We start from the raw sequence: 23,312 nt of genomic DNA, 5'->3' as shown, positions 1-23,312 counted from the left end.
CGAGCGTGTTGTCTGCACCTCACTAGGTAGGGCCCACACCTGCCTCCCCAGGGCAGGGATGGCTGATGCCACCCACAGGGCCTCATACAGGGCAGGGCCCGGCTGCCCAAAGGGACATGCCTCTAAGGCCAGCCCTGGCACATGGGGCTTCTGGCAGAGGGCCCTCCACCTGCCCTTCCCATTCCAGGTATGTTACAACAATGATCGATCAACCTATCATGCGAGGGGCTGCTATCGGCATAAAAATAATGAATAAGCACTATCTTTTGTTTCGAATCTGCAGCAGAAATATCCAAGGTTGGCATACGATGGTAACCTGTTCCAAAGGACAGCCAGCCTCTTCCCAGGGCTGTTTGGCTTATAAAGAGCTTTTAAATTTTTTTGTGTGAGGAAGATTGCTGCTAACATCTGTGCCAACCTTCCCCTATCTTATGTGGGATGCCGCCACAGCATGGCTTGACAAACAGTCCATAGGTCCCCGCCCGGGATCTGAACCTGTGAACCCTGGGCCGCTGGAGCAGAGCGCACAAACTTAACCACTGTGCTACCGGGTCAGCCCCTATAAGAGCTTTACTACAACCACAAGTGTCGGGGAGCACAGAACAGACAAAACCAGAGTCCAACCGCCTGGGTGGGGGGGATGGGGGTGAAGGCTGGGGAGCAGCTGGAGGAACCTTCTGGAATACTAGAAGTTCTACTCTTGACTGGCTAACATGGTGAGCTACGGGACATTCATCAAGCCGCTCCCCGGAGGTTTGTGCATGTCATCGGCTGCAGAACAAAGGCCACCACCTCTCGTCCCCAGCTTCCCCGTCCCGGCCCAGTCAGGCAGGTCAACGCACTGCTCCCCACACTGGCCCCCCCGCCCAAGCCTGCCCTCCTCCACCCACACGCTCGTCTGGGACCCTCGGTCAGGCCCCTGCTCCCAACGCAGCCCAGGGCTCACCCTGCTCCTCCCAGCCCAGTCACTTCCATTTCTGCCGCTGACCAGCCCCATCCAAGCCTCTCTAATCCTGACACACTCACTCACACGGGCACGTGCACACATGCTCACATGCATGCACACACACAGCCCTCTAGGAAGGCGGACATTAACCCCGTGGCCCAGGCCAGTTTCCCAAGCAGGGAGCACATTTCAAAGGTCAGGGAAGCAAGGAGCACAGGAAAGGTCCGGGGGCAGGTCTGGGGGCGGAGCAGGAAAGAGGAGACCAGTTGCAAACGATAAAAAGAGCACGAGGGGCTCATTCCAGAAACTTCAGAGCAAAGAAACACAGGACACGGGCCTCTCGGTCTTCACTGAACGGGGGCTGGGGTGGGGTCCCCGCTGTCCCCCTGCATGGGGGGCTGTGGCCCGGGGGCAGGCGGGAGGACACTCTGGCCTCCTGTGCCAAGGACAGGACGGGACCTCTGTTCCAGAAGAGCCTGGGCTCGGCCGCTCCGGCACATCCTGGGACCTGACACAGGCCCACCACACCCCAGCCAGAGGGACCCCTGGGTAGCAGTTGGGGCAGCCCCTTGCCCCCAAAGGCCACTTGGAAGGTCCTGACCCTGGCCCAAGTGACCTGCGCCCCTTCCAGGAGTGGCTGTGTGGCCCTAGATCCACCCAGCAGAGGGTCACCCCAGCCCAGGACACCTCCAGAGATGACCATCAGATGGTCATCCAGCCCCCAACCCTGCAAGTTGAGGCCCCCGGCACGCAGCCCCCAGCCCGACACCCCCACCGACAGCAGACCCCAGGGGGCCGGACAGAGGCTGGCCCTGGCATCTGCTTATCTCAGGCCCCCGAGGAGGCAGGGGCCGTCTTAGCGATATTTTCGGCAGATGAAGAAGCTGGGCTTTTTCTTCCACAACCTCCCCGCGTGCCACACGTCACCCCACAGACTCCTGACTGAAACTATTTGAGGGGGGAAAAGTCCAAAAAGCAACCAACAAGCAGCTCCAAGAATGTAAAAGCAGACAAACGTCACCAGATCCCCTGACGAGAATAACCACCACCCAGAGGTGACAACTGTGAAGCAGCCACACATACTAAAGCCAGGGGGACAGCGAAGAACAGTGCTGGTGATGTCACCTGTCACTTTGGGCACAGCCCACCTCACACAGCAGTAATCACCCTCTCTTCTCGATCTGGAAAGGTCCCTAGGTAGAGGGGAGACACAGCCGATGCTTAATCACCATTTTAAAGCTCTGAGAAGTCCCGCAGGGAGGAAATCTAGTTTGCCTCCCAGATCCCGGGATTGTCCACATGTATCTGATCATAGAACATTTTTTAGTTTTGACTCAGGGAAAATAATTTGGAAAACCCCCACCTGTAGGCAAAGCGAAATGGAAAACACATAGTAAAACTGAGTAAGATACATCTGCAAAGGCACCACAGATCCGGGAAGGTTGGCAATCTGCAGCTTGGCCCCCCAGCGGCCTCCTCCCCACCTCCAAGGACAAGAAGACTAATGTCCACAGAGGCTGGGGGCCTCCACAGACCAGAAGCTGCCTCAGTGTCCCACTCTCCCCACGCCAGGCAGCAGCTGTGAGGGGCCACCTCCTGGACACAGCCGGTGGCCGTCAGCCTCGATGAAGGGGCTTTCCCCATCTGGTCACTGGGACATCGTCTGCAACAAATCACCCCACATACAAATGACCCAACGGTGCGCAGGACCTTGGTCCGTGCCAATGAAAACCTGACACCCCACCCACACAGCGCACGGCCAGAATGACCCCAACCAACCAGGAGCCCCAGGCGGAGGGCTCACCTGCAGCCCTAGAAGCCTACGGAGCCCCCAGTGCAGGTTCCCAGGTGCTGGCCGGCGTCTGGTCCACACTCCAGTGAGGGGAGGGAATGGCCCACACTGGAGCCAGTTCCCAGAGACAAATCGTCTTTTCCCAAACCGAGTCCCTCAGTGGAGCCCATTAGTGGTGGGAGTCGGGGTCTAGTTACGAACGCTGCACAGCAGAGGTTTTCCTGTGAGGGAAAGTGCTTTCCCCTGGAAGCGACTTCCCTACTAATTATGTTTTAATTGGGTGAATATATACATTTCAGCACAGTGGCTGTGCAGGTGCTGATGGAGCCGGAAGCAGAGGCCCAAGGGCCTGAGAGGGAAGGAAACGGGTGGCCAGGGCTCACCAATGGCCACTCTGTCTCTCCCGTGCTCTCCCTCTCTCTGACACACATGCACGCATGTACTCGCCCCGCAAGCCCTAATTTAGCAACTGTGGAATGTCACCAACTCCACGATACCTAGCACAAGTTTTTAGGGAATACGACATGTGATTTATGTCTGCGAATGTGCGTTTTCACTAATTAGAAGGTTTAGGGCAGTGCAGGGAAAAAATATGTATTTCAGAGTCCCGGTTTGACTTGCCAGAAACCAGCCCGTTGCTAACATTCTTATTTTCGACAAAATATAGCATTCTGATTACATACCATCTCAGTTCAATGGCTCCCAGCCTGCCAGGCTCCTGGAAGCGGCCCAAGGCCACGGCAGAGATGGAGAGAAACGGTCCTGGGATGGAGACTGACCTGGGGGTCCCGGGGGGCTGACTCTGCCGGTCCATTCTGGGAGAAGGCGAGCCAGCAGCTTTGACCCAAAGTCCCGAGGCCCCATTGGAACAGACCCCAGGTGGCCGCTCAGGTCGGTATCGGAGTCGGGACCACACAAGAGACCGCCCCTCCCCAGGCCTCAGTTGCCACATATGTCAAACGAGGAGACAGGCCTGGGCCAGGACTCACCATGATGCTTATTTAAATGCACTGGGGGCCCTTCAGCTGATTTCCTCTATGGACAAAAGAAAACTTTTATAATTCAAATAGCAATTAAGAGGTAGACACTGGAGCCTCAGTCCTCAGGGTCTCCCAGCCTCAGTTTCCTCACATCTATAACGGGAGAAGTGATGGCCCTGGCCCCCAGAGCGGTGGGAAGGAATAAAGGAGTCAATCAATGAATGTCTGAGAACCTGTCTAGTACACTGTAAATTTGCAATAAATGTTAGCTATTTTTGCCCATTAAGTCTAGACATTTGTATCTCGGGCGTTCCAAGGCAGGACAAATTGATCAAGAAATAAAGATTTTCATTAAATGCACACCCCAAATAAAGCGGCCCCATAAAGGTGGTTCTTAATGGAGACCAGCATCAAAACCACACTAACGGCAAGCCTATATGGGTCTCTGGCTGTCCTTGGAAATCAACCAAGGAGGCACTTCTAAGGGTACTCTGTGTGTGTGCACATGTGTGGCTCACAGCTTCCCCAAGGAGAACACAGCACTCCATCTCAAGCAAAGCAGGACCTGAGCCCCCGCTGGACTCTGGTGATGCCCGCCTGGATCGACCTGGTCCTCAACCCACTCTGCATCTGCACTGTCTCCTGGAGACCTGCCCTTCGGGTGGGGACCAGTATTTGACGCCAGGGAGACACAAAGAGGAGGAAAGGGACCAGATCAACTCCAGGGAACAGACAGGACCAAGTCCCAGAGTCCATCAACACAACACAGATACGAGAATCTAGCACCAGGCCACAGCAAAGCCAAGGACCCAGAGCAGAGGCGCAGATGGCGGTGCCTCCAAGCCACAACCCTGCAAATCACCACCATGAGCAAGCAGAGCACCAAACCCCCGGCTGGCAGCCGGGGTCTCTAACTGGGCTGGCACAGACGGGCCATTTCCACCGAGGCGGGAGAAGGTGGGATGGTCCCAGCCCTCCCCCCAGGCCCGCTGGCGAGGACACCGGCGTTTTCCCAGTGTGGTTACAGGCATCTCATTGTTCTGCCCCGCAGAGAGGAAACTGGAGAACTGAGCTCAGAATGCATTTTGGAATTGGCAGAAAAGAGCATCTGGGAAAGGAAACACATTTCAGAAACAAACATACCTTTGTACCAGCTTTTATTTTCTTTAAGTGTTGCAAAAAAATAACCATCATAAAGAAGTGCCAAATTGATTATCACTCTACAAAATCTCCTTTTTACGGGGCAAAACGGGCAGGCTCTGCTTTCAAATGATCCACTGTTCCTGGAAAAAACTGGCCACCTGGGTGTCGAGGCCCGGAGGCTGCCCTCAGGAGCCGAACAACAAAGTTGGGTCGGGACACCTCCAGCCCACTGAGCGAGCTGGACAGACGAAAACCACGGGGTGAAAGAAAAAAACGATCGTTGCTGTGGCTTGCTTTTAACCTCTTGCCTCCCTGTCCCTGCGGAAGCATCTCAGCGTGCTGACATTCTCTGTGGAGCTGACATTTTTTGATTCCATATATTTATGTGGGTTTGGGGGCTGCCTCTAAGGTTGAGCGCTGAGGACCAGCTCCAGTTATCTTGGGAACCAAGCTAAGCGTCGGGTCTGGAGTGTCCTAACTCCGCAGGGTCCTAGGTGAGCTCTTCCAGGGGGCGGGGACTCTGCACACAGGTACATAAAGAGGAAAGAGAATTCGCCAGAGACCTGGAGAGGGGTCGGCCCCCATCTCCCTGTCTCCCTGCGCCTGGTGAGACGCCCGTTTCTCCGTGCTGGACCACCTTTCCTGGGTCGTGGCGTGTGTGAGCTGCTCCTCGTACCTGGCATCAGTCCTCACAGGAGGTGGGACCACGTCACCTCTTTTCACAGACGAGGAGACTGAGGCACAAGGGGACCCAGGTAACCTGCCCCGAGTCACACCCTGCAAATCAGTGACAGGGGAGATCGAATACACTGGTTCTTTCCACACAACCTGATATTCAGTCATTTTGCCTCATGAGCCAGTGGAATGATCTCTGTGCAGGAGCGTCAGATGCGGGAGCAGCATCCACACGGTGGACGCGCCGCCCCCCCCCCCCCCCAAGAGGCATGCCAGAGACAGTCCCCACACACAGGAGTAAGCCCGACCCCTCAGCCTCTGTCTGGGTCCCCTCAGGACCGTGACCTCCCCCAACCAGACCACACCCCCGGGTCCTGTGTTCCAGGACAACCCCTCCGTCCTCAGGAAGAGGAAGTGGAACAGAGATGCACGCTGCAGCCTGACGCTCCACACTGCTCCTGCTCAGCAGAGACAGCAGTTCCCAGAAAGCAGAATGGGCTGCGCTGGAGGTCAACAGCCCTCTGTTCGTCTCTGGGGCGCCCACCCCAGAGGCCCCCACCTGCCAGGGTGGGCAGAGAAGATCACCATCCCTGCGTGACACTGAGCCAGGCCCGGGTTCTCCTTAGACTCAGTGTCCGTATTTGTAGTATGGGGGCACTAAAGCCACACAGCACCCCAGGAGCGTGACTCCACACTCTCCTGGGGACCCCCTCGCAGGGACCACGTGAGCTTTCCGGGTGCCTCAGGGGCTCTAAGCGTGGAGCTACCTTCTCCTACGTGATGGGGCCTAAGGCCCCTGTCGCACAGTGAGCCCCGAGTTCCAGGGTGCAAGGAGGGAGCACCTGCCCCCAACGGGTCACTCTGCAAACCCACGGCCTACTCTGAGCCTCACCAGGGTCCACGGAGATGCGCCCCCAGGGCTGGCTTGAAGGTGGAAGGATAACCCTCCAGGCAGCAGGAGGCAAACGCTGCAGGGAGAGGGAGAGACTGACCCCGAGGGAGCCGGGTCGGTGCAGGCACAGGAGGGAAGAGGCGCTCACCCTTCGTGGCCCTCACCTCCGGTCCGGTTACCCCTGGCCTCCTGTCAGAGCATGCCATCCCAGTGCTCATCCTGTCCCCGGGGGCCTAGATCTGTGCTGGGCACATGGCAGCAAATCAGCACAATCTGCGAGAGGCATAAATTACTCCCGGGCTAGAGGCAACAACAGGAAGTCCGCAAAGCCAGGAGCCTGCCCAGGCCAAGGAGGGGCCGGGCGGGGCCGCGGGCTGGCGGCCGAGGGCAGGTGCAGGGGAAGCTGGGGTGCAGGGCTGCGGGGGGCTGCTCTCATGAGGCAGGCGCAGAAGAGAGCGAGGGGGGCTCCCCCGCGTTAGAGACCCAGACTCGCCCGTGGACGGGGCAGCAGCATTTCTCCCTAATTCTGGAGCACCTCCTGGGTGCAGAGCCCGGTCAGCAGTAGCTGGGGAAGCCACATGGAGCAGGGACCTTGGTCTGAGGGGGGAACAAGGGGACAGGAGGGGGCTGCTAGCCAGCGTGGGGCAGGGAGCCTGCCGGAGAGGAGGCCCCGGCCCCTTGAGTCAGCCAGGCTGGCCCGTTAGCAGGCTGTCAGGAGCAAGGCAACAGGGCACAGAGAAAGCAAGGTCCCTAACAACTGCCTCTGAGCAGGGAGAGGCGGGGGTGCGCTAGCAACACCTACAAAGGGGCAGGTGGCCTCCAGACGAGGGAAGGAAGCAGAGACGCCCCCCACCCCCAGCCACACCTCTGACCAAGCAGAGGTCCGAGGAGGGGCGCTGCCCTCAGACCCCTGCACCTGCTCCCCAGGGCCCAGGGCTCCCAGAGCCCGGTTTTGAAAAGGACGCAGGCTTTACCTGAACAAGGAAGCCAATTTGGTGCCAGAGTTCCATCCGGCAACGAATGCAACTCGACACCCCACCTTCTAATTGATGATGGACTGAGCGGTCCAGGCTGGGACGGTTTCTGCCAAGCCACCTCTCAGCTGGAGTTGAACCCGGTTCCAGAATGCCCTGAGGGCTCTCTCCCTGGAGAATAACAATTATGATTGCCATAATAATCCTAATAGCTAATAATTATCGAGTGCTCACCAGGAGCCGGCCCCATGCTAAGAGCGTTCCAGCCCTGCCTCACTGCATCCTCAGGTGTGTCTATGTGGGGGCACTGTGACCAACCCCCGACAGGTGAGGAAACTGAGGCCCGGAGGAACGAACTGGCTTGCCCAAGGCCTCAGAGCTGAGAGTGCAGCCAGGAATGTGAGCCAAGCTGGAACAGGTGGGATGGGGCCTGCATACGCCCCAGGATTCCAGGCCTGGGAGGCTGGGCCAGAGGCCCCCACGACCCCCAGGCTGGCTGCTGGGATTCCTCCGGAAGCCCCCTCAGCTGTTCACGGCAAACCTGGGGGGGCCAGCAGGGAAGGGGGCGGGGGGCTCAGCGTGTCCTCGGTCCAGGGGAGCCCAAGGCAGCAGCTCCACTGAGGCCGGCACTGGGTGTGGCTGCTAGAGGGAAGCACACACCGTGCCATGTGCGCCATGGTAGGGGGCCTTCCAGAGCGTCCACCCCAAGACCAAGCTGGCCTGAGGCACCACAGGCAGGCCAGAACGGAACGAGGCCGGAACGAGGCCCGCCTGTCCTCCTCACACCTATAAAGAGCAGGAGGGGGACACTTTAACCAAATGCATCTCCTGTCACTCGAGGCCCTCCCAGATCACGGATCGGAAGGCATCCCCAACATCACAGGTCAGAAGGTATCCCCAACTCAGCATCCCCATCAGCATCACCAGCCTGCTGACACAGGCCAGGGAAGCTTGGAAAAACCTCGAACCTGTCAGTTTCCCCATCGAAGACACAACATGCCCTGAGACCCCAGCCACGCAGGAGAGACCCGAAACCTTTACTGTGGTAAGATCAGATGAGTGATGAACCGCCTGGAGAGCGTGGAAAACTCTCGCCACACAGGCTCGCGGTCCGGCAGTTCCCTAACACGACCCTGGAGGCACGGGGGGAGCCGCCCCAGGAGTCAGGGGTGGCGCACGTGGTGGGGTGGGGTCCCACCCAAAGCCCAGCGCCCACCTCGCGGCCAGACCCGCTTAGATCCAAGAGCACATGCCGCTTCAGCCTCCCAGTTAGCTCTCCCCAGCCCAAGGTCACAGCCCAAGGGGCCACCAGGTACACCAGCTCCGAGAGGCGCTTTCAATGCTGAAAAGCCAAATGGAAACTACCCAGCAAGAAAGGAAAGCCCGCCCGCAGCTGCTTCTGCCGGTTTACAGATCTGACAAGCGCCATCGTGCACGTCTGGGATGGAAAAGCAGAAAAGGTTATTCCTTAACAAACAGACTTTCCTTGAAAGGATAAAACCCTCTAAAACAGAGGGAAGGTGTTTTAAAAACTAGAACCGGTAGCCAAGAGGATGGAAAGTGTTCTTTGTTCTGCTGTTTCGTCTTGAGTGACTCTCCATACGTCCCCAACCGTACAAAGCAGAGCGAGCGCTGCTCAAGCGCCTTCTAGAAGAAGCAGGGGCAGTAACTGAAAATATGAGAATCCGCGCTGGGCTGTTCCACCAGCTCAGCTGCACGTGGTCTGGGGGACACAGGCAGAGACCACCCCAAGCAGCAGATGGGCCCACGCTGGGCACACCCCATCTCTGAGCCTCCCCCGTGGACACAGCGCTCTGGACCCAGCCCAGCAGGTTGGGAGCCCCGCTAAAGGGTGACACGAGACAGGGCCGCTCTCTTCACAGACATTAGGCCAGCTGGTCGTCTGCTCTGCAGGGAGAGGCAATGCTCTGGCCACAGCCTGCACCAAGATGACCAGGCCCATGTTCCTCTCCAGGCGAGGGGTGGACAACATGGGTCCCCTGCACTGCGGCGTGCTCCCTGGCAGGGCTAGCGATCCCGCATCTTGGCCCTTGTGAGCCAAGAACTGTGCAAACGCTGGTGACACCATGACAGGCAGCACACACCCCCCAGCATGGCACACCGAGCAGGCAGTCAACAGTTCACTGATGCCGCCCAACGTAAGAGCCACAGCAGAGAGCCAGGCAAGGACTGTGGGCTGGAGCAGCCACAGCAGGCGTGGGGTGCATCCTGAAGGAGAGAGCAGCAGATGGGGAGGCCCACAGCGGCCAGGGTCGGGAGCTGGGCACTGCCCACCCACCCACGATACAGCATGTGGGAGCACCCCCTGGATGCAGGAGTGACGCGGGCCCTGCGGCAAACCCACAGAGAGCCAGGCAGTGACAACTCGGCTGGAGCAAGCGTCAGACACTCAACGGGGCAACGCTCTCTCCGTGCTTAAATTCCTGAAAGCTCCTTGAAAATACCCCTCACGCAGCTACCTACTCCATCCTTACAACTTAAAAGCAGCAAAAGCATTTTTTTTGGCATAAAAATTCATCATACTATTATTTCTAATTTTTACATGATTGAAAATGTTCATAGGAAGTTTTTTGAAAAATGATGAAAATGACGGGTAAAGGGTGCAGGTGCCAAGCCCCACTGGGACATCTCAGAGTCTGGGCTGTGGAAGGCGGGGGGGAGGGGGTATTACATGGACACAGGACTTCACAGGCAAGGACGTCTGGGATGTACTGGGTTTCTCCAAGTAAAACGCAGGCCTTCTCAGAGTCCATACCTCAGAAATAGGGGCTCTTTCTGGGGGAGGGGGTCCCACGCTTGGCCCCAGAAGCCTTCTGCCACAGAGCAGGACAGGCATTCTGCAATCTGGGAAACAGAGGGTCGAATTTCAGGATGGGGGGGGGAGCTCACGACTCAGGAGATTCAGGGGCCGGAGGAAGTAAGGTTGGATGAGATTTGCTCCCCGGATGGACGAGGCCTCGGGAACCCTCAAGACAGCTCCTGCACACCAGACACCATGCCAGAGGTGGAGGGACAAGGATGAAGATGGCCTCAGTCCCCAAGGCCCTCCAGGCTGGGTGGATCATGGAAGGTTCCGGACTCCAAGGAGACGCATCTGGCTGGGGAAGCACTCACCCCTGAGAGCAGAGGAGAGGGCTAAAGCCAGCTCAGAGCAGCACGGAATGCTGGGCCCAAAAGTTCCAAATTCAGGGGCCGGCCTGGTGGCACAGCAGTTAAGTGTGCACATTCCACTTCGGTGGTCGAGGGTTCACCAGTTCGGATCCCGGGTGTGGACCTACGCACCGCTTGTCAAGCCATGCTGTGGCAGGCGTCCCACGTATAACGTAGGGGAAGATGGGCATGGATGCCAGCTCAGGGCCAGTCTTCCTCAGCAAAAAGAGGAGGATTGGCGGCAGATGTTAGCTCAGGGCTAATCTTCCTCCAAAAAAAAAAAAGTTCCATCTTCAGACACTGGGAAACCAGCGTCGTTTTCTGAGAAAGGGATGGACAGGATGAAACCAGGTTTAAAAAGATTAATCTGGCCACAGTGAAAGATAAATGGGCAAAGGAAGGTTCTAGAAAGCAAGGAGACCAAGTAGAAGCGGATGGGGTCCTCCACTCGGAATCTAGTCTTCCACAGAGCGAGTACTGTGGGGGCCTCCAGGTGAGGCCTCAGAGCCAGGGGGGCCGCGTCGGGGAGGAAACGAGCACAGCAGGCTGTCCCGAGTGTGGGAAGGAACGGAGACGGGGCCTGCATCCGGGCGGCAGAGAAAGAACAGGTGTTGGGGTCGGCTCGAAGCTTCCAGCCTGAGTTAGGAGGAATCCGGGGAGGCCAGGCCAGCACCCCCTGCACCCCGACTCCCCTGATTCGGTCTCCTTTTGGGGACCAAGTTCGCACCGGGGAAAGTTTGCAGAAACGGCATTCCCCCACAAAAGCAAGCTCGGGAACACGTCTTGCTCTGAAAGCACCTTGCAGCGAGGACATCAAGCAGGCTCCCATCGCGGAGACCGCCCGCTCCTCCCAGGGCAGAAGCCGAGGGGGCAGCTGCCTGCGAGCGGACAGTCTGGAAGGCACCCAGGCAGGCGTGTTCTGGCCGGGCCACACGCTCGGGCGGCTCTTAACGCCCCATTGAGCAATTTCCTGAGAGTTTTGCTCAGCAGGTAGTACGCCTCCCCATTTGGGCTAATAGAGGGGTGCAGCCCAGGGAAGAAATTAAAGTTGCTCACATTTTGTTCTGAAACAAACTAGGGGAGGGGAGCGATAATTTACGCGGTAATTATATTTGCCTTGGGGCTAATGCTGGAATTAGCCGCATTAGAGCTTGTTTCCCAAGCAGACGCTGCTGTGAGCAAGGAAGCACAAGGCTCGGGCGATCCAGCACAAATGTCATCTCTGAAGTACTCCACGTGCCACCGGAAACCAAAAACGTGATGACCGGCTCCATCGAGGCAGCAGACACGTTTATCTCCACAGCCAGAGACCAGCTCGGCCGTCAGAGACCACTTCTAAAGTCCAGCCCTCTGACACATATTGAATGTCACCATTTACTGTCCCTGGATCAAGAGATCAAAGGATGGAAGCTGACCAGCTAATTCTAAAGTTTATCACAAAAGAGTAAATGTACAAGAAGAGTCAACACAATTTTTTTAAAAAGAACAATGAAGGAGGAATTGCACAATCAATCTTAAAATATATTGTGATGCAACAGAGATTAAAACAAGAGCACACTGGTGCAGAAAGACACCCGCTGGTCAACGGAGGAGGACAGAAGGTTCCAGAACAAGGAGCCAAGCATCTGAGGACACTGCACATGAAAGAGCAGCATTTTAAATGAATGGGGACAGGATGGGCCATTCCCTCAAGGTGCTGGGACATCTCCCTATCCACTTACAGGGGTGGGAGGGGGTGTGTAACCAGGGACAATGCAGATCCCTACCTCGAACCATATACCCCCCAAATAATCAGACAGAATAATATCTGAATATAAAACACAAAACAGTAACAGTCCTGGAAGAACATAAAGAAAGATGTATTTAAAATCTGAGGACAGAGAAACAAGGCACAGAACCCAGAAGCCATAAGGGAAAAGACCAAGAGTTTTGATAACATGAAACTTTTTAATGTCTTCATGATAATAAACCACCAGAAACAAGGATGAAGGACTAGCTACAGACCAGAAGAAAAATCTGGACCAAACAGAACAAAGAATTAATGTCCACAACAAATAAAGAGTTCCTGCAAATCAATAAGAAAAAGACAACTCGACAGAAAGATAGGCTAAGGATAAGAGTAGACAATTTGCAGAAAAATAAATACAAATGGCCACTCAATCAGCAATGAGGGAAGGGCAAATCAAAATGTGTTATAACTTTTAACCAAATTGATTTAAAAAAATAGAATCTGGTAACTGCCAGCGTTAGGATAGAGGCAAGCACGTACTCTCATAGATGCCTGGTGGAGTACAGACTGGTGCAGACATTTTGGAGGAATTTATCAGCATCTTTGAAAACCTATAAATGGACATACTCTGACGAGGAACGTGTCCCACAGAAATGCTTGCACACGCACCTAGATACACACAAGCAAAGGTGCTCACTGCAGCACGCCTTGTAATAGCAACCACCCATGGAAAAAACTGAACGCTCCTCAATTTGGTAACAGCCATGAAGTATGATACACCCATACTAGGAAACACTACGTTTAAAAAGAATGAAGATCCAAAAGTAAAGATACAGAAAATGTTTATGATACATTAGTGAGTGAAAAAGACAGACTTTAGAATGTCTTTTTTAGAGGGGCCGGCCCCGTGGCCGAGTGGTTAAGTTTGTGTGCTCCACTTCAGTGGCCCGGGGTTCACCAGTTCAGATCCTGGGTGCAGACCTACACACTGCTCATCAAGCCATGCTGTGGCAGCATCCCACACAGAAGAACTAGAATGATCTACACCTAGGATATACAACTATGTGCTGAGGCTTTGGGGAGAGGGAAAAAAAAAAAAAAGAGGAAGATTGGCAATAGATGTTAGCTCAGGGCCAATCTTCCTACAGAAAAAAAAAAAGAATGATAGCGATTGGATTTATGTAAAGAATATGAGGACATGTTCAAAACAAAGTAACATGTTAAAATACGTGTTAGAGGTTCGGCCATCTCTGAGGAGAGAAATAAAACAGGCAACAAAAGAAGATGCTCATTTTACTAGAAGTACCATAGAAAATGTTTAAGCTGTTTATATGTACATCTTGCATTTCAATATATACATATCTATAAAACAAAATGGCCAACGAGCACATGTAAAGATGTTCGACATATTAGCCATCAGGAAAACACATGTGAAAACCACAACGTGGTCCCACTTCACACCTCCTAGGATGGTTAGAACCAAAAATATGGAAAATAGCAAGTGTTGGCCAGGACGTGGAGAAACAAACTCTTGCGCATTGTTGCTGGGAATGTAAAATGGTACAGCTGCTGTAGATGACCGTCTGATGGTTCCCCAAAATAGTAAACATAGAATTACCACGTCATCCAGCAATTCCACTTCTGGGTACAGCCCCAAAAGTGAAAGCAGGGACTCAAGCAGATACTTGCCCAGCAATGTTCACAGCAGCATCATTCACAATATCTAAAGGTGGAACCAACCAGTGTCCAGCAACGGAGGAATGGATAAGGAAAACGTGCTCCATCTGTACAGTGGAATATTACTCAGCCATAAAAAGGAATGGGATTCTGATACCTGCTACAACTTAGATGAACCTCGAAAACATTATGCTAAATGAAACAGGCTAGACACAAAAGGACAAATATTGTATGACTCCACAAATAAGAGTACCCTTAAAGCAGAAAAGAGGTGACCAGGGGCGAGCCCGTGGGCAGACCAGGGGAGTGTCATCTGCCCCCGGCCAGGTGATGGGCAAAGGGAGGCCCAGGAGGCAAACAGATAGCGGATAGCAGGGCTGCTCGGGGCTCCAGAACGGGCAGAACAACCATGGGCAAGGGCACGGCCTGGGTGGCACATGGCCCCACTTGGTTTAGGGACGTGGGGACCCCCACCTAGCAGGCGAAGGGTCAGCAGCCAGGTCTGCTCCTGGCTGGAGTTCCAGCCCGGTTCAGGACTGCCAGTCACTCCTCGGGGGCAAACAAGGGCCAAACACAGACCCCCAACATCTTCCACCACTCCCGGCCCCCAACTAGACGAGAGTGACCACGACCTTGACCCTCGCTCGGGGCACTTTTATAGGGAAACCAGGCCCTGGAGGGAAGGGCCCCCAGGGCCTCCTCCCAGACTGGCTCACTGAACCCCCACCAGCGCCCTGCAAGCAGATACATCATCCCAATTTTGAGGACGAGGAAACTGAGGCCGGGAGACAGCAACCCGCTCTCCAGAGCTCATGAGAAAGCAGAGGGCAGCCTGGAGCAGTGGGCGGGACCCGGGGCGGCTGCATGTGTGGCCGCAGCTGCCCCCACACGGCAGCTCTTGGACCCGTGTGGTCCCCAGCACGGCCCGTGGGTGGTCTGTCCCAGAGCAGACCACTGCTCTCTGAGCAATGTGTCAACAGGCCCGGGAAGGGAAGGGGCTGGATGCAGCCCCTCGCTCCCATCAGAGCCCCCCCCATTTTGAGAGGGTCTTAAGTGACTGTCCGAGAGGCCTCCTAAGCCACAAATGTCCGGTTTCTTTCAGGGCTTCTGCGATATTGAACGTGGCCCTCCGTCCACCTCCCAGAGCCCTCGTCCCCTGAGGCCAGCACTGGCCCCCAGCCTGTCCTCCGCCCCGGCTCCCACTGCCATCAGCTCTCACCCATCGTCTCTGAACACAGACGGGGCTCTAAGAACAAATGTGCCCATGTCGCCACCAAGCTGGAAACAGCTCCTGCTGTGCAAACCCCATGAGGCCACCACGGCCCCCAGCGGAGACCAAGCCACTGACGGGTGAATGGAGAAGCAAAACGTGCTCCATCCATACGACATTCGGCCATAAAAAGGAACAGAGTACCGACCCACGCTACGACGGGGACCCGCCTCAAAAACATCATGCTAAACGAGTGACGAAGCCAGACACAAAAGGCCACGTGTCGTACGAGTCCACGTGTACGAAACGTCCAGAACAGACACCTCCATGGGGACAGAAAGCAGACTGGTGGCTGCCTCGGGCTGGGGGTAGGGGACACGGGAAGTTACTGATTCACAGGTATGGAGTTTTATTTCGGGGTGACAGAAAAGTCTGGTAACTTGAGAGATGCGGTGGCTGCAGGACACGCAGAATGTGCTACAGACCGTCGAACTGTGTCCTTTAAAACGCTGTATTTTATAATATGTGATTTTCACCTTAATTAAAGGAAGAATAAAGATCGATTCCACACCTTTCACCCAATACAGACCTGACTCCAGCCCGCATTTCCTACCCCCCCTCACTAAAGTCTTCCAGGAGCTTCCATCGCCTTCTGGATCACATCCAGACTCCGCAGCATCATCTGGCCTCTCTCCGTGGAGGAGACCACCCGGTCCTCGAGGACGGGGCTCTGGGCCGGTGAGGGGGGGAGTCCCCGCGCCCCCTCTCCCACAGCTGCCCGTCGGCTTCCTTTGCCTGCTTCCCCTCCACACAGACAGTCCGACAGCAAAGCCCCAGCCTCATCTGCCATTCTGTCCGTTCTGCACTCTTCTCTCCCCAGGGCTTCACACGGTACCAGGCGCCCAAGAGAAGGAGGAACGACACTAAGAGCGGACACAGCGCCGGGCGGGTGTTAACTCCCCGAATTGGCCCGATTGAGTATTCTTAGCCCCATTTACAGAAGAGAAAACTGAGGCACACAAAAGTGGAGCCAGCTGCCCAAGCTCCCCCACACCGCAACCAGCAAGGCTGGGATCAGACCCCAGGCACTCAGGCCCTGTCCACACTCTCCCAAGGACCCTCACCCCGTGTTGCAGCAATAAACAAGTCAGTGCACTAAACATCCAAGGTCGTGCACAGAGGAATCATCCAGACTGCCCGGTAACGGCTTCTAGACCTCCCAGGCCAGAAAGATCAAGGACCCCGTGACACAATGAGCATCGCAGCTCAGCCACGACCTGACTCTCGCCCAGGACAGGGATGGTGCCGAGGGGTGCACACACAGCATCCGACGCTCCCGACCGCCTGGGTGGGAGAGAATCCAGGAAGGACACCGGACACAGAGAAGTTAAGTAAGTCATGCAAAGTCAAACAGCAATTGAGCGCGTAAACCCAGGCTTGTCTGACCCCCAAGTCCCCGCTCTCAGCCCTGGCAAGCCCAGGCCGCAGGGCAGGAAGCCATGCTGAGTCCTCACCTGACTACACCCCCCCCCCATCCCAGCGTGCAAATTTTGCTAAATGCCTGAGCGGTGACACAGTGCAGCTGAAATTAAACGGGTTCCAACTCCGACGGGATCTCCACAGCAAATGTTGGCTCACCCGGGTGCACGGGGTAAATTCTTGGATCTGAGCGAGAGGGTGAAAAGTATGCGGGCTCTGCTTTAAAAAGCAGAGGGTCCTTTGTGGGGGAATTCCCTCAGTGGGCTCCACGCAGCATTTCCTTAACACCCACCTGCTGGGCCCTCCCAGGGGGCCAGGCAGTGAGCGTCTGCAGGAACCACCCTGGGGGGGTGGGGGGGCTCCTGGAGCAAGTGCTGTGGGGCCAGCGGGGAGAGGCCCGGGCCGTGGATCTGGCAAAGGCCATTCCCAGCGCCGGGACCACAAGAACAAAGGCATTTCCGTGGGCTCACAGCTTCGAATTGCAACAGGAAGCAATCAGGAAAAATAATTAACTACAAACTTACTGGCTTCTCTCCGGACTGAGGCATAAATCTAACATAGAAACGTGGGACATCGCAGATCGAAAAGGGTCAAAATCGTCCTGCAGAAAGATCCCTCCTTCTGCTCCCATTTTAGGACAGGACTGCCACAACTAGCCGGGGCTCTAAAATCCTCGTGTTGACATACTTCCTAACGTTAAAATAATCAGCTCTATTTCTGTCTCATATACAACCGAACTCCACAGATGTGACTCGTGGGGGCTCGAACCGCACGACCGACCGACGGGCGTTCGACTCCAGCAATGTCACCCCAAAAGGTACAGGAAATTCAAAACTGCGACAAAGCGAAAGGCAACGTAGCCGGCTGAGCAACCCCACCTTTAAAACAAACATCTTCCCAAAAAAAAAACCCTTTTGCCTCCGTGATCCAGGCATTTCCGGAAGAGAAAAGGAGCAGGGCTGGCCTGAACTACCCAGACACTGTCATTGTTCTGTCGTCACCTTGTTGTGCTATCAGACGCGGCTGAGAAACGTAAACAGGCTCCCAGGAAAGACAGATTTGGGGTGAGGCAGTCTCTGGGCTCGGGCTGGGAGGCAGGCAGACTTGGGGAAACACCCCCTCTGCGCCCCCCAAACCTCCATGGAGGGGCCGAGGCCCTGGGAATGCCACCACAGAGCCAGGCCAGGACATCTCCCTGCAGAGCCACACTCGAAATATTCAGGGAGACAGCTGCTAGCCTTAAAGAGGCCCAGACAAAGGGACTAGAGGGACGCCCCCCAACACACTGCCACCAGCAGAAGTGTAGCCCAGAGAGCACAGGACTCGCTGGCCGCGGCCACTCGGCCAGCCACACTCCAGAAAAACAAAACACTCACGTCCGAAGAGAAGGATTTAGGTAGGAGAGGCTTGCTCAAAACCCACATGGCAATCTCCAAATTAAAGTAACATGTGTCGCGTTTCACAGGGCGCTAAGGTTTCCTGAGTCCTCCTGACCTCAACTCCACCCCTCGGGACACACCAAAAGTTGCAGAGAAAGGTCCTCAGCCCTCGATCTCCCACAGGGTGTGCGGAGCCGAGACCGGAGCGCGCTGCCCTCCCGCGCGGCGGCCCCCACGCAGCCGGGCCCCGCGGGGGACCCCGAGCGATCGGCGGCCACTGTGTGGGGCCCCGGAGGCCAGACGGGTCGCCCGGGCACCTGGCAGGTGTCAGTCCGTTTGGAAACCGACAGCAACGCCGATGAAAGGGGGCCGCGCGCCAGGCCAGGCCGCCCGGCGCCCGGGCTGAGAACTTTCTCTTGCAACTTGCATCAGTTCTCGGAGCTCGCAGGCCGGCCGCGCGGCCATCGGAAACAGGCTCGCCGAAGAGTTCCCGACGCAGGGCGCCGAGGCCTGTCTCCGGGCCGAACGTGCCCGCTCTGTGCCGCCCGCGGGCCGGGGTCCCCACCGCCCCGGCGCCGCCTCGCCCGGCCCGCTGCCCGCGGGCGGCACTTCCGAGCGCGCCCCGGGGCCCGGGCAGGTGAGGACCCGCCCGCGCCGCACCTGGCGGGGTCGGCGCCGCCCGCGCGCCCTGCTCGCCCGCCCGGGACGTGGGACGGGGCCCGGCGTCCCCGGGAGGGGCCCGGGCGGGCGAGACAAAGGGCCGGCGCGCGGCCCCCGGGCGCGGGGAGCGGCGGGGGGCGGCGGGGCCCCGCGGCGCGCGCCCCAACTCGCCCCCAACTTGCCAAGTCGCTTCCGAGGCGGCGCCGCGCACTTGGCCGCGGGACCGCCCGGGCCATTGTCCCTCGGGCCCGCGCCCACCTACCCGCGGCGGGGGCCAGGCTGCAGCAGAGCGCGAGCAGCAGCAGCCGGGGCGGCGCCGCCTCCATGTTGTCCGGGGCCGGCCGGGCCCGCGCGCGCTCACTCGGGCTCCATGGCGCGGCGGCGGCGGCTCCTCGCGCGGCTCCCGGCGCCTGCCGCCTCCCCCCTCGGGCGCCGCGGACCAGGACGACGGGGGAGGAGGGAGGCGGGCGCGGGAGCGGAAGCCGCGCCGCGTCTCCGCCCCCCGCCGCCGCAGCCCGCCCGCGCCCCCCGCGCCGGCCGCGCCCTCCCGCGGGCGCCCCCAGAGCCGGCCCCCGGCCCTGCCCGCGCCCCCCCCAGCCCCGGGGGCCGGCCGCCCGGGCTCCTCGGGGGCGCGGGGGCGCGCGCCGGGTTTCCAGCCCGCGGGGCCCCGGGACGAACAAGTCCCGGAAGCAGGTGTGTCACCTGTAGAGCCGCCGGGACCCCCGCCTTGCCGATGGGGAAACTGAGGCACGGGAGGCGGGGCGGGGGATGGGGGGGTGGCCCGAGGGCACCACGGGGAGGCGCTTTCGGGGCTGGAAGCCAGGGGCCCCGAGCCAGGTCTGTGCGCTTTCCTGCGAGCGCAGCCACCCCCGGCAGGGTCCGGTCGGGCGGCCCCGCGACACCTGTTCTCACTGGCGAGGGGCGCGGAGGAGGGCAGAGGAGGGCGACCGCGAGGCGGTGCCGGGGCAGGGACAGAAGCGGACGGTGGAGAGAGGCGGGGGCTGGTGGGGGTGGGCTCGAGGTTTTATTTTTAAACTAGCTGAGATGTCTGCCCCCTGCATTAATTCTGCTACGCGAAGACCGGGCACCGTGCTTCCCAGTACGCTTCTAGGCGGCCGAGGGAGAAAGCCCCTCCAGGCTCGCAGACCCCACCTTTGACTCGGTCGACAAGAAGGCAGCGTGCGTTCCCCGCCCTGTGCCCACCTGAGCGTCCCGCTCAGCCCTGAACGCTCAGGACACGGGAGGGGCTGGGAGGGGCCGCGGCACCGGCTCTGGAACAGTGGTCCCGAGTTCAAACTCCTGCCTCCTGGAACCGGGTGTGCCCTTGAGCAGCTTAAATATAACCCCTCCTGGCAAACTGTCTGCCCTTGTGAAACAGGCAGAACTGCCCCTGGAGAACTGGCAGTAACCAGCAAAGGAGCGGGTGCTCCCGGGCACTGCCTTCTTCATGCATCTGTGATAGCTTCACAAAGCTGGTGGCCAGGACAGCATCCCTGTCCTCTTGGGGTTTATATTCTAGGGAAGGAGACAAAAAGAAGGCAAAATTAAAAAAAACAACCAAAAAATAAAAAACACCGTTGACAGATGGTGAGGAATGCCATGCAAATAGAGGGTGTTGGGCGACAGTGTCCGGGGAAGTTCTGACCTAGGGAGGTAGGGACATGTGAGCCACCACCATGCAGCAGGCACAGGCAGCGGGGCAGCGGGAGAAGCCAGCTGAGGCCAGCGCGTGTCAGACCCAGAGAGGGAGTCAAGAATTTACCCCAAGAGCGATGGGAAAGCCTTCGTGGGGATTTAAGCAGCAAACTTCGTGCTGGGTCTTCTCCTCCACCCTATTCGCAAGCCCAGTGGCACTAACAGAGGCAGACTCCCAGCTCTACTCACACCTCCGCCACCGCCACCCCAGTCTGGGTCACCCCTCACCCCTTGATGGGTTTCCTGCTTCTGGCCTTGAACCTCTTCAACCTGATCTCACAGCAGCGAGAGTGAGCCTGTTAAAACAAATCAGATCATACCCTTCCTCTGCTCAAGAACCTGTTAATGGCTCCCATATCAGTCCGAATAGAAGCCAAAGGCCTTATGGCACCTATGGGGCCTGATCTGGCCACACCTCTCCCTTTATCTCTCCAGCCTCCTTATGGACTCCCCGTCCTCTCCCTCACCCTGCTAAGCTACAATGGCCTCCTTGCTGGTCCTCAAACACACCAGCACACTCTGCCTCAGGGCCTTTGCACTTGCTGGTCTCTCTTGCTGGGACTCTTTTATCCCGTTATCCACATGGTTCACTCCCTACTTCTTCAGCTCCTCATCTGGCCTTCCCTGACCCCCCCTCAAAAATTGCAAAACACCCCAGTCCACTGCCCACCCTTGCCAGCACCTCCTGCTCCATTTCTCCACTTCAGCTTTCTTCTTTGCCCTGACCGCCATCTGACAGACTACCTTTCTTCCCTCCACCAGAATGGAGGCTCCGTAAGAACAGAGACTTCAGTGTTCTGTTCCCTGTGGGTCCCCTGAGCCTAGACAGGGCCTGGCACATGGTAGGCACTCAATAACTGTTTGTTGAATGAATGAATGAATGAAGTGGAAAGATCTGATTGACGTTTACAAAAGGAGCACTCTGGCTGCAGAATGGGGACAGGACTGTCAGGAGGGAGAGGGGGTGGGGGGCTGGCCAGCGGGTGGGTACCGGGGTAGCAGCCAGGAGAGATGGCGGCCTGGACTGGCAGGGTGGGGGAACTCATGAGTGGCAAGAAGGGGTTGATTCGGGGTGCTTTAGGAAGAGCTAAGGGTCTCCCTAAGGACGCTGGCTGTGGGGATGAGGGGCGGGGGACCATGGGGGGCCCACGTAGGGGCTCTGCTAGTGGGCCCTTGTTACAGCAGCTGCTCTGAAGTTCAAGGCAAGACTCTAAATCTGGGATGCGGAGAAGCTGAAGCCCCCACGCGCAGTGTTGCGAAGGATTGAAAGGAAAACGAAGCAAGAACGTAAACGGACATTGGGATGCTGTGTTCCTGAGGAGGGAGGCAGAAGGCTGGACCCCCAGAGCCGGAGAATTCGGTAAATACAGAAGAGGCCGTGTAGGTCAGGGCTGGGGGAGGCTGGCAGCAGCTCCTGGGGCGCCCCGGGCTTTCCTGTGCCAACTCTTGGGATATCCATCGTGGGGGTGCCACCAGAGACCTCTCCCCGAAAGGAAGGGGACTGTGCCCCAGGTCTTGGGACCTCAGAGCGGGATCCCGGGCTGCCCGACTCCACTCAGAGCTTTGCGAGAAGTCGTTTGCAAAGAACCAGTGAGGACCGATCGCTAGTTCACCCCGCAGGATTCCGGCCTCGCAAGGGCGGTCATTTTTAGACTCTTCACTCATGTAAGAAGCAACCGGAGAACGTGCTAAGCTTCGACTTCCCCAGAAGGCTGCCTGTCGCAGCTCGTCACGCCGCAGAGCTCTTCCTCCGCCTCGCGTCTGGAAGCGCCCACTCTCGAGTTATTTGTCTGATGCAAGTTCCACCCCAGGGAGGTCACGGGGCATTGGCACCTGCCGGATCTAATCGTTTCCGGGGACAGAGGCTCAATCGGGGTCCATTTCGGGCCCATCCAAGGATGACATCTCAGCCCCATGACATTGGGGAAAAGTGCCTTTGTGGTCTCCCTCCCGAGCTGGAACATGCTGACTCTGGAGAGTTATTCTGGGCATGAGAAGCTTCCCGCCGGGCAGGCCCGGCCGCTGTGGTCAGAGGTGTGCTTTGGCTGGGCCTCTGAGCCACGAGCATCCTCCCGAGGGCAGCTCGGTGGAGGCAACAGTGGGAGTGTCTGCTGACCTGCCCATCCCTCAGAGCCCCGGGGCCTCTCCCCCGCCACAGCACCAGCTCCTGGCACCTGCCGGGAGGCGGGCTGGGGAAGGCGGCCATTGGCGCAGGGTGGCCAGAAAGCTAAGTTGGTAGCCAGCCACGGTTTCTATGGAAACCGTAGCTGGGATGTGAGGGACACAGGCTGGACTCACCTCTCTGAGCCTCCATTTCCTCATTCATAAAAATGCAAACGATGATATCTGCTCGACTGCTTATCTCTCAGTGCTGGTGTGAACCTCAAATAAGATAAGACTTGTAAAATGCTCCTTAGGGGCCGGTCTGATGGCGTAGTGGTTGAGTTGGCGCACACTGCTTGGGCAGCCCTGGGTTCGCAGGTTTGGATCCCAGGTGTGGAACCTACACACCGCTCATCAAGCCATGCTGTCATGGCGTCCTGCATACGAAATAGAGGAAGATTGGCATGGATGTTAGCTCAGAGCCAATCTTCCTCACCAAAAAAAAAAAAAAAAAAGCTGTTTATACTTTAAAGCACTGCATCACTGTGAATGGTGATGAACTTGGGGCCCAAGACAGGACATGAGGATGGCTGAGCCGGGTGCCTCCCCTTGATAGTTGTCATCCATTCCTTAGTCCCTGTAGCTCTGAGCTTCGACCCTCCTGGTGCTGTGGCTTGCCGTGTAACTTGCGTCATGAGGGAGAATGTTCTGGACAGAACCACACGAGTGTCTGGCCCGCTTAACAGTCTTATTTTCACTGCAGATTGAGGAGCTGACATTCAGATTTCATTCTCCTTTTCAAGCACT

The 23,312-nt window shown here is 57.3% G+C and overlaps 1 protein-coding gene across 6 annotated transcripts in view; it reads right to left on the bottom strand.

The window, feature by feature from the left end:
- The window catches only part of LRP5 (LDL receptor related protein 5), a 103,292-nt gene extending 84,065 nt beyond the window's left edge, over window positions 1-19,227 (bottom strand). For 4 of the 6 annotated variants that reach the window (XM_070488294.1, XM_044762573.2, XM_070488295.1 and 1 more), the window contains exon 1: window positions 18,970-19,169. In XM_070488294.1, coding sequence (XP_070344395.1) covers window positions 18,970-19,033 — 64 coding nt within the window. In that variant the 5' untranslated portion in view covers window positions 19,034-19,169. Of the gene's footprint in view, window positions 1-18,969 lie in introns of all 6 variants that reach the window. The other 2 variants (XM_044762572.2, XM_044762574.2) reach the window with 2 other exon arrangements.
- Between the last annotated feature and the right edge of the window lie 4,085 nt (window positions 19,228-23,312).

This window comes from Equus asinus, chromosome 17, assembly GCF_041296235.1.
Source record: "Equus asinus isolate D_3611 breed Donkey chromosome 17, EquAss-T2T_v2, whole genome shotgun sequence".
NCBI lineage: Eukaryota > Metazoa > Chordata > Mammalia > Perissodactyla > Equidae > Equus > Equus asinus.
The sequence above is the reverse complement of the archived record's forward strand: the minus strand, read 5'-3'. Positions and strand labels throughout refer to the sequence as shown.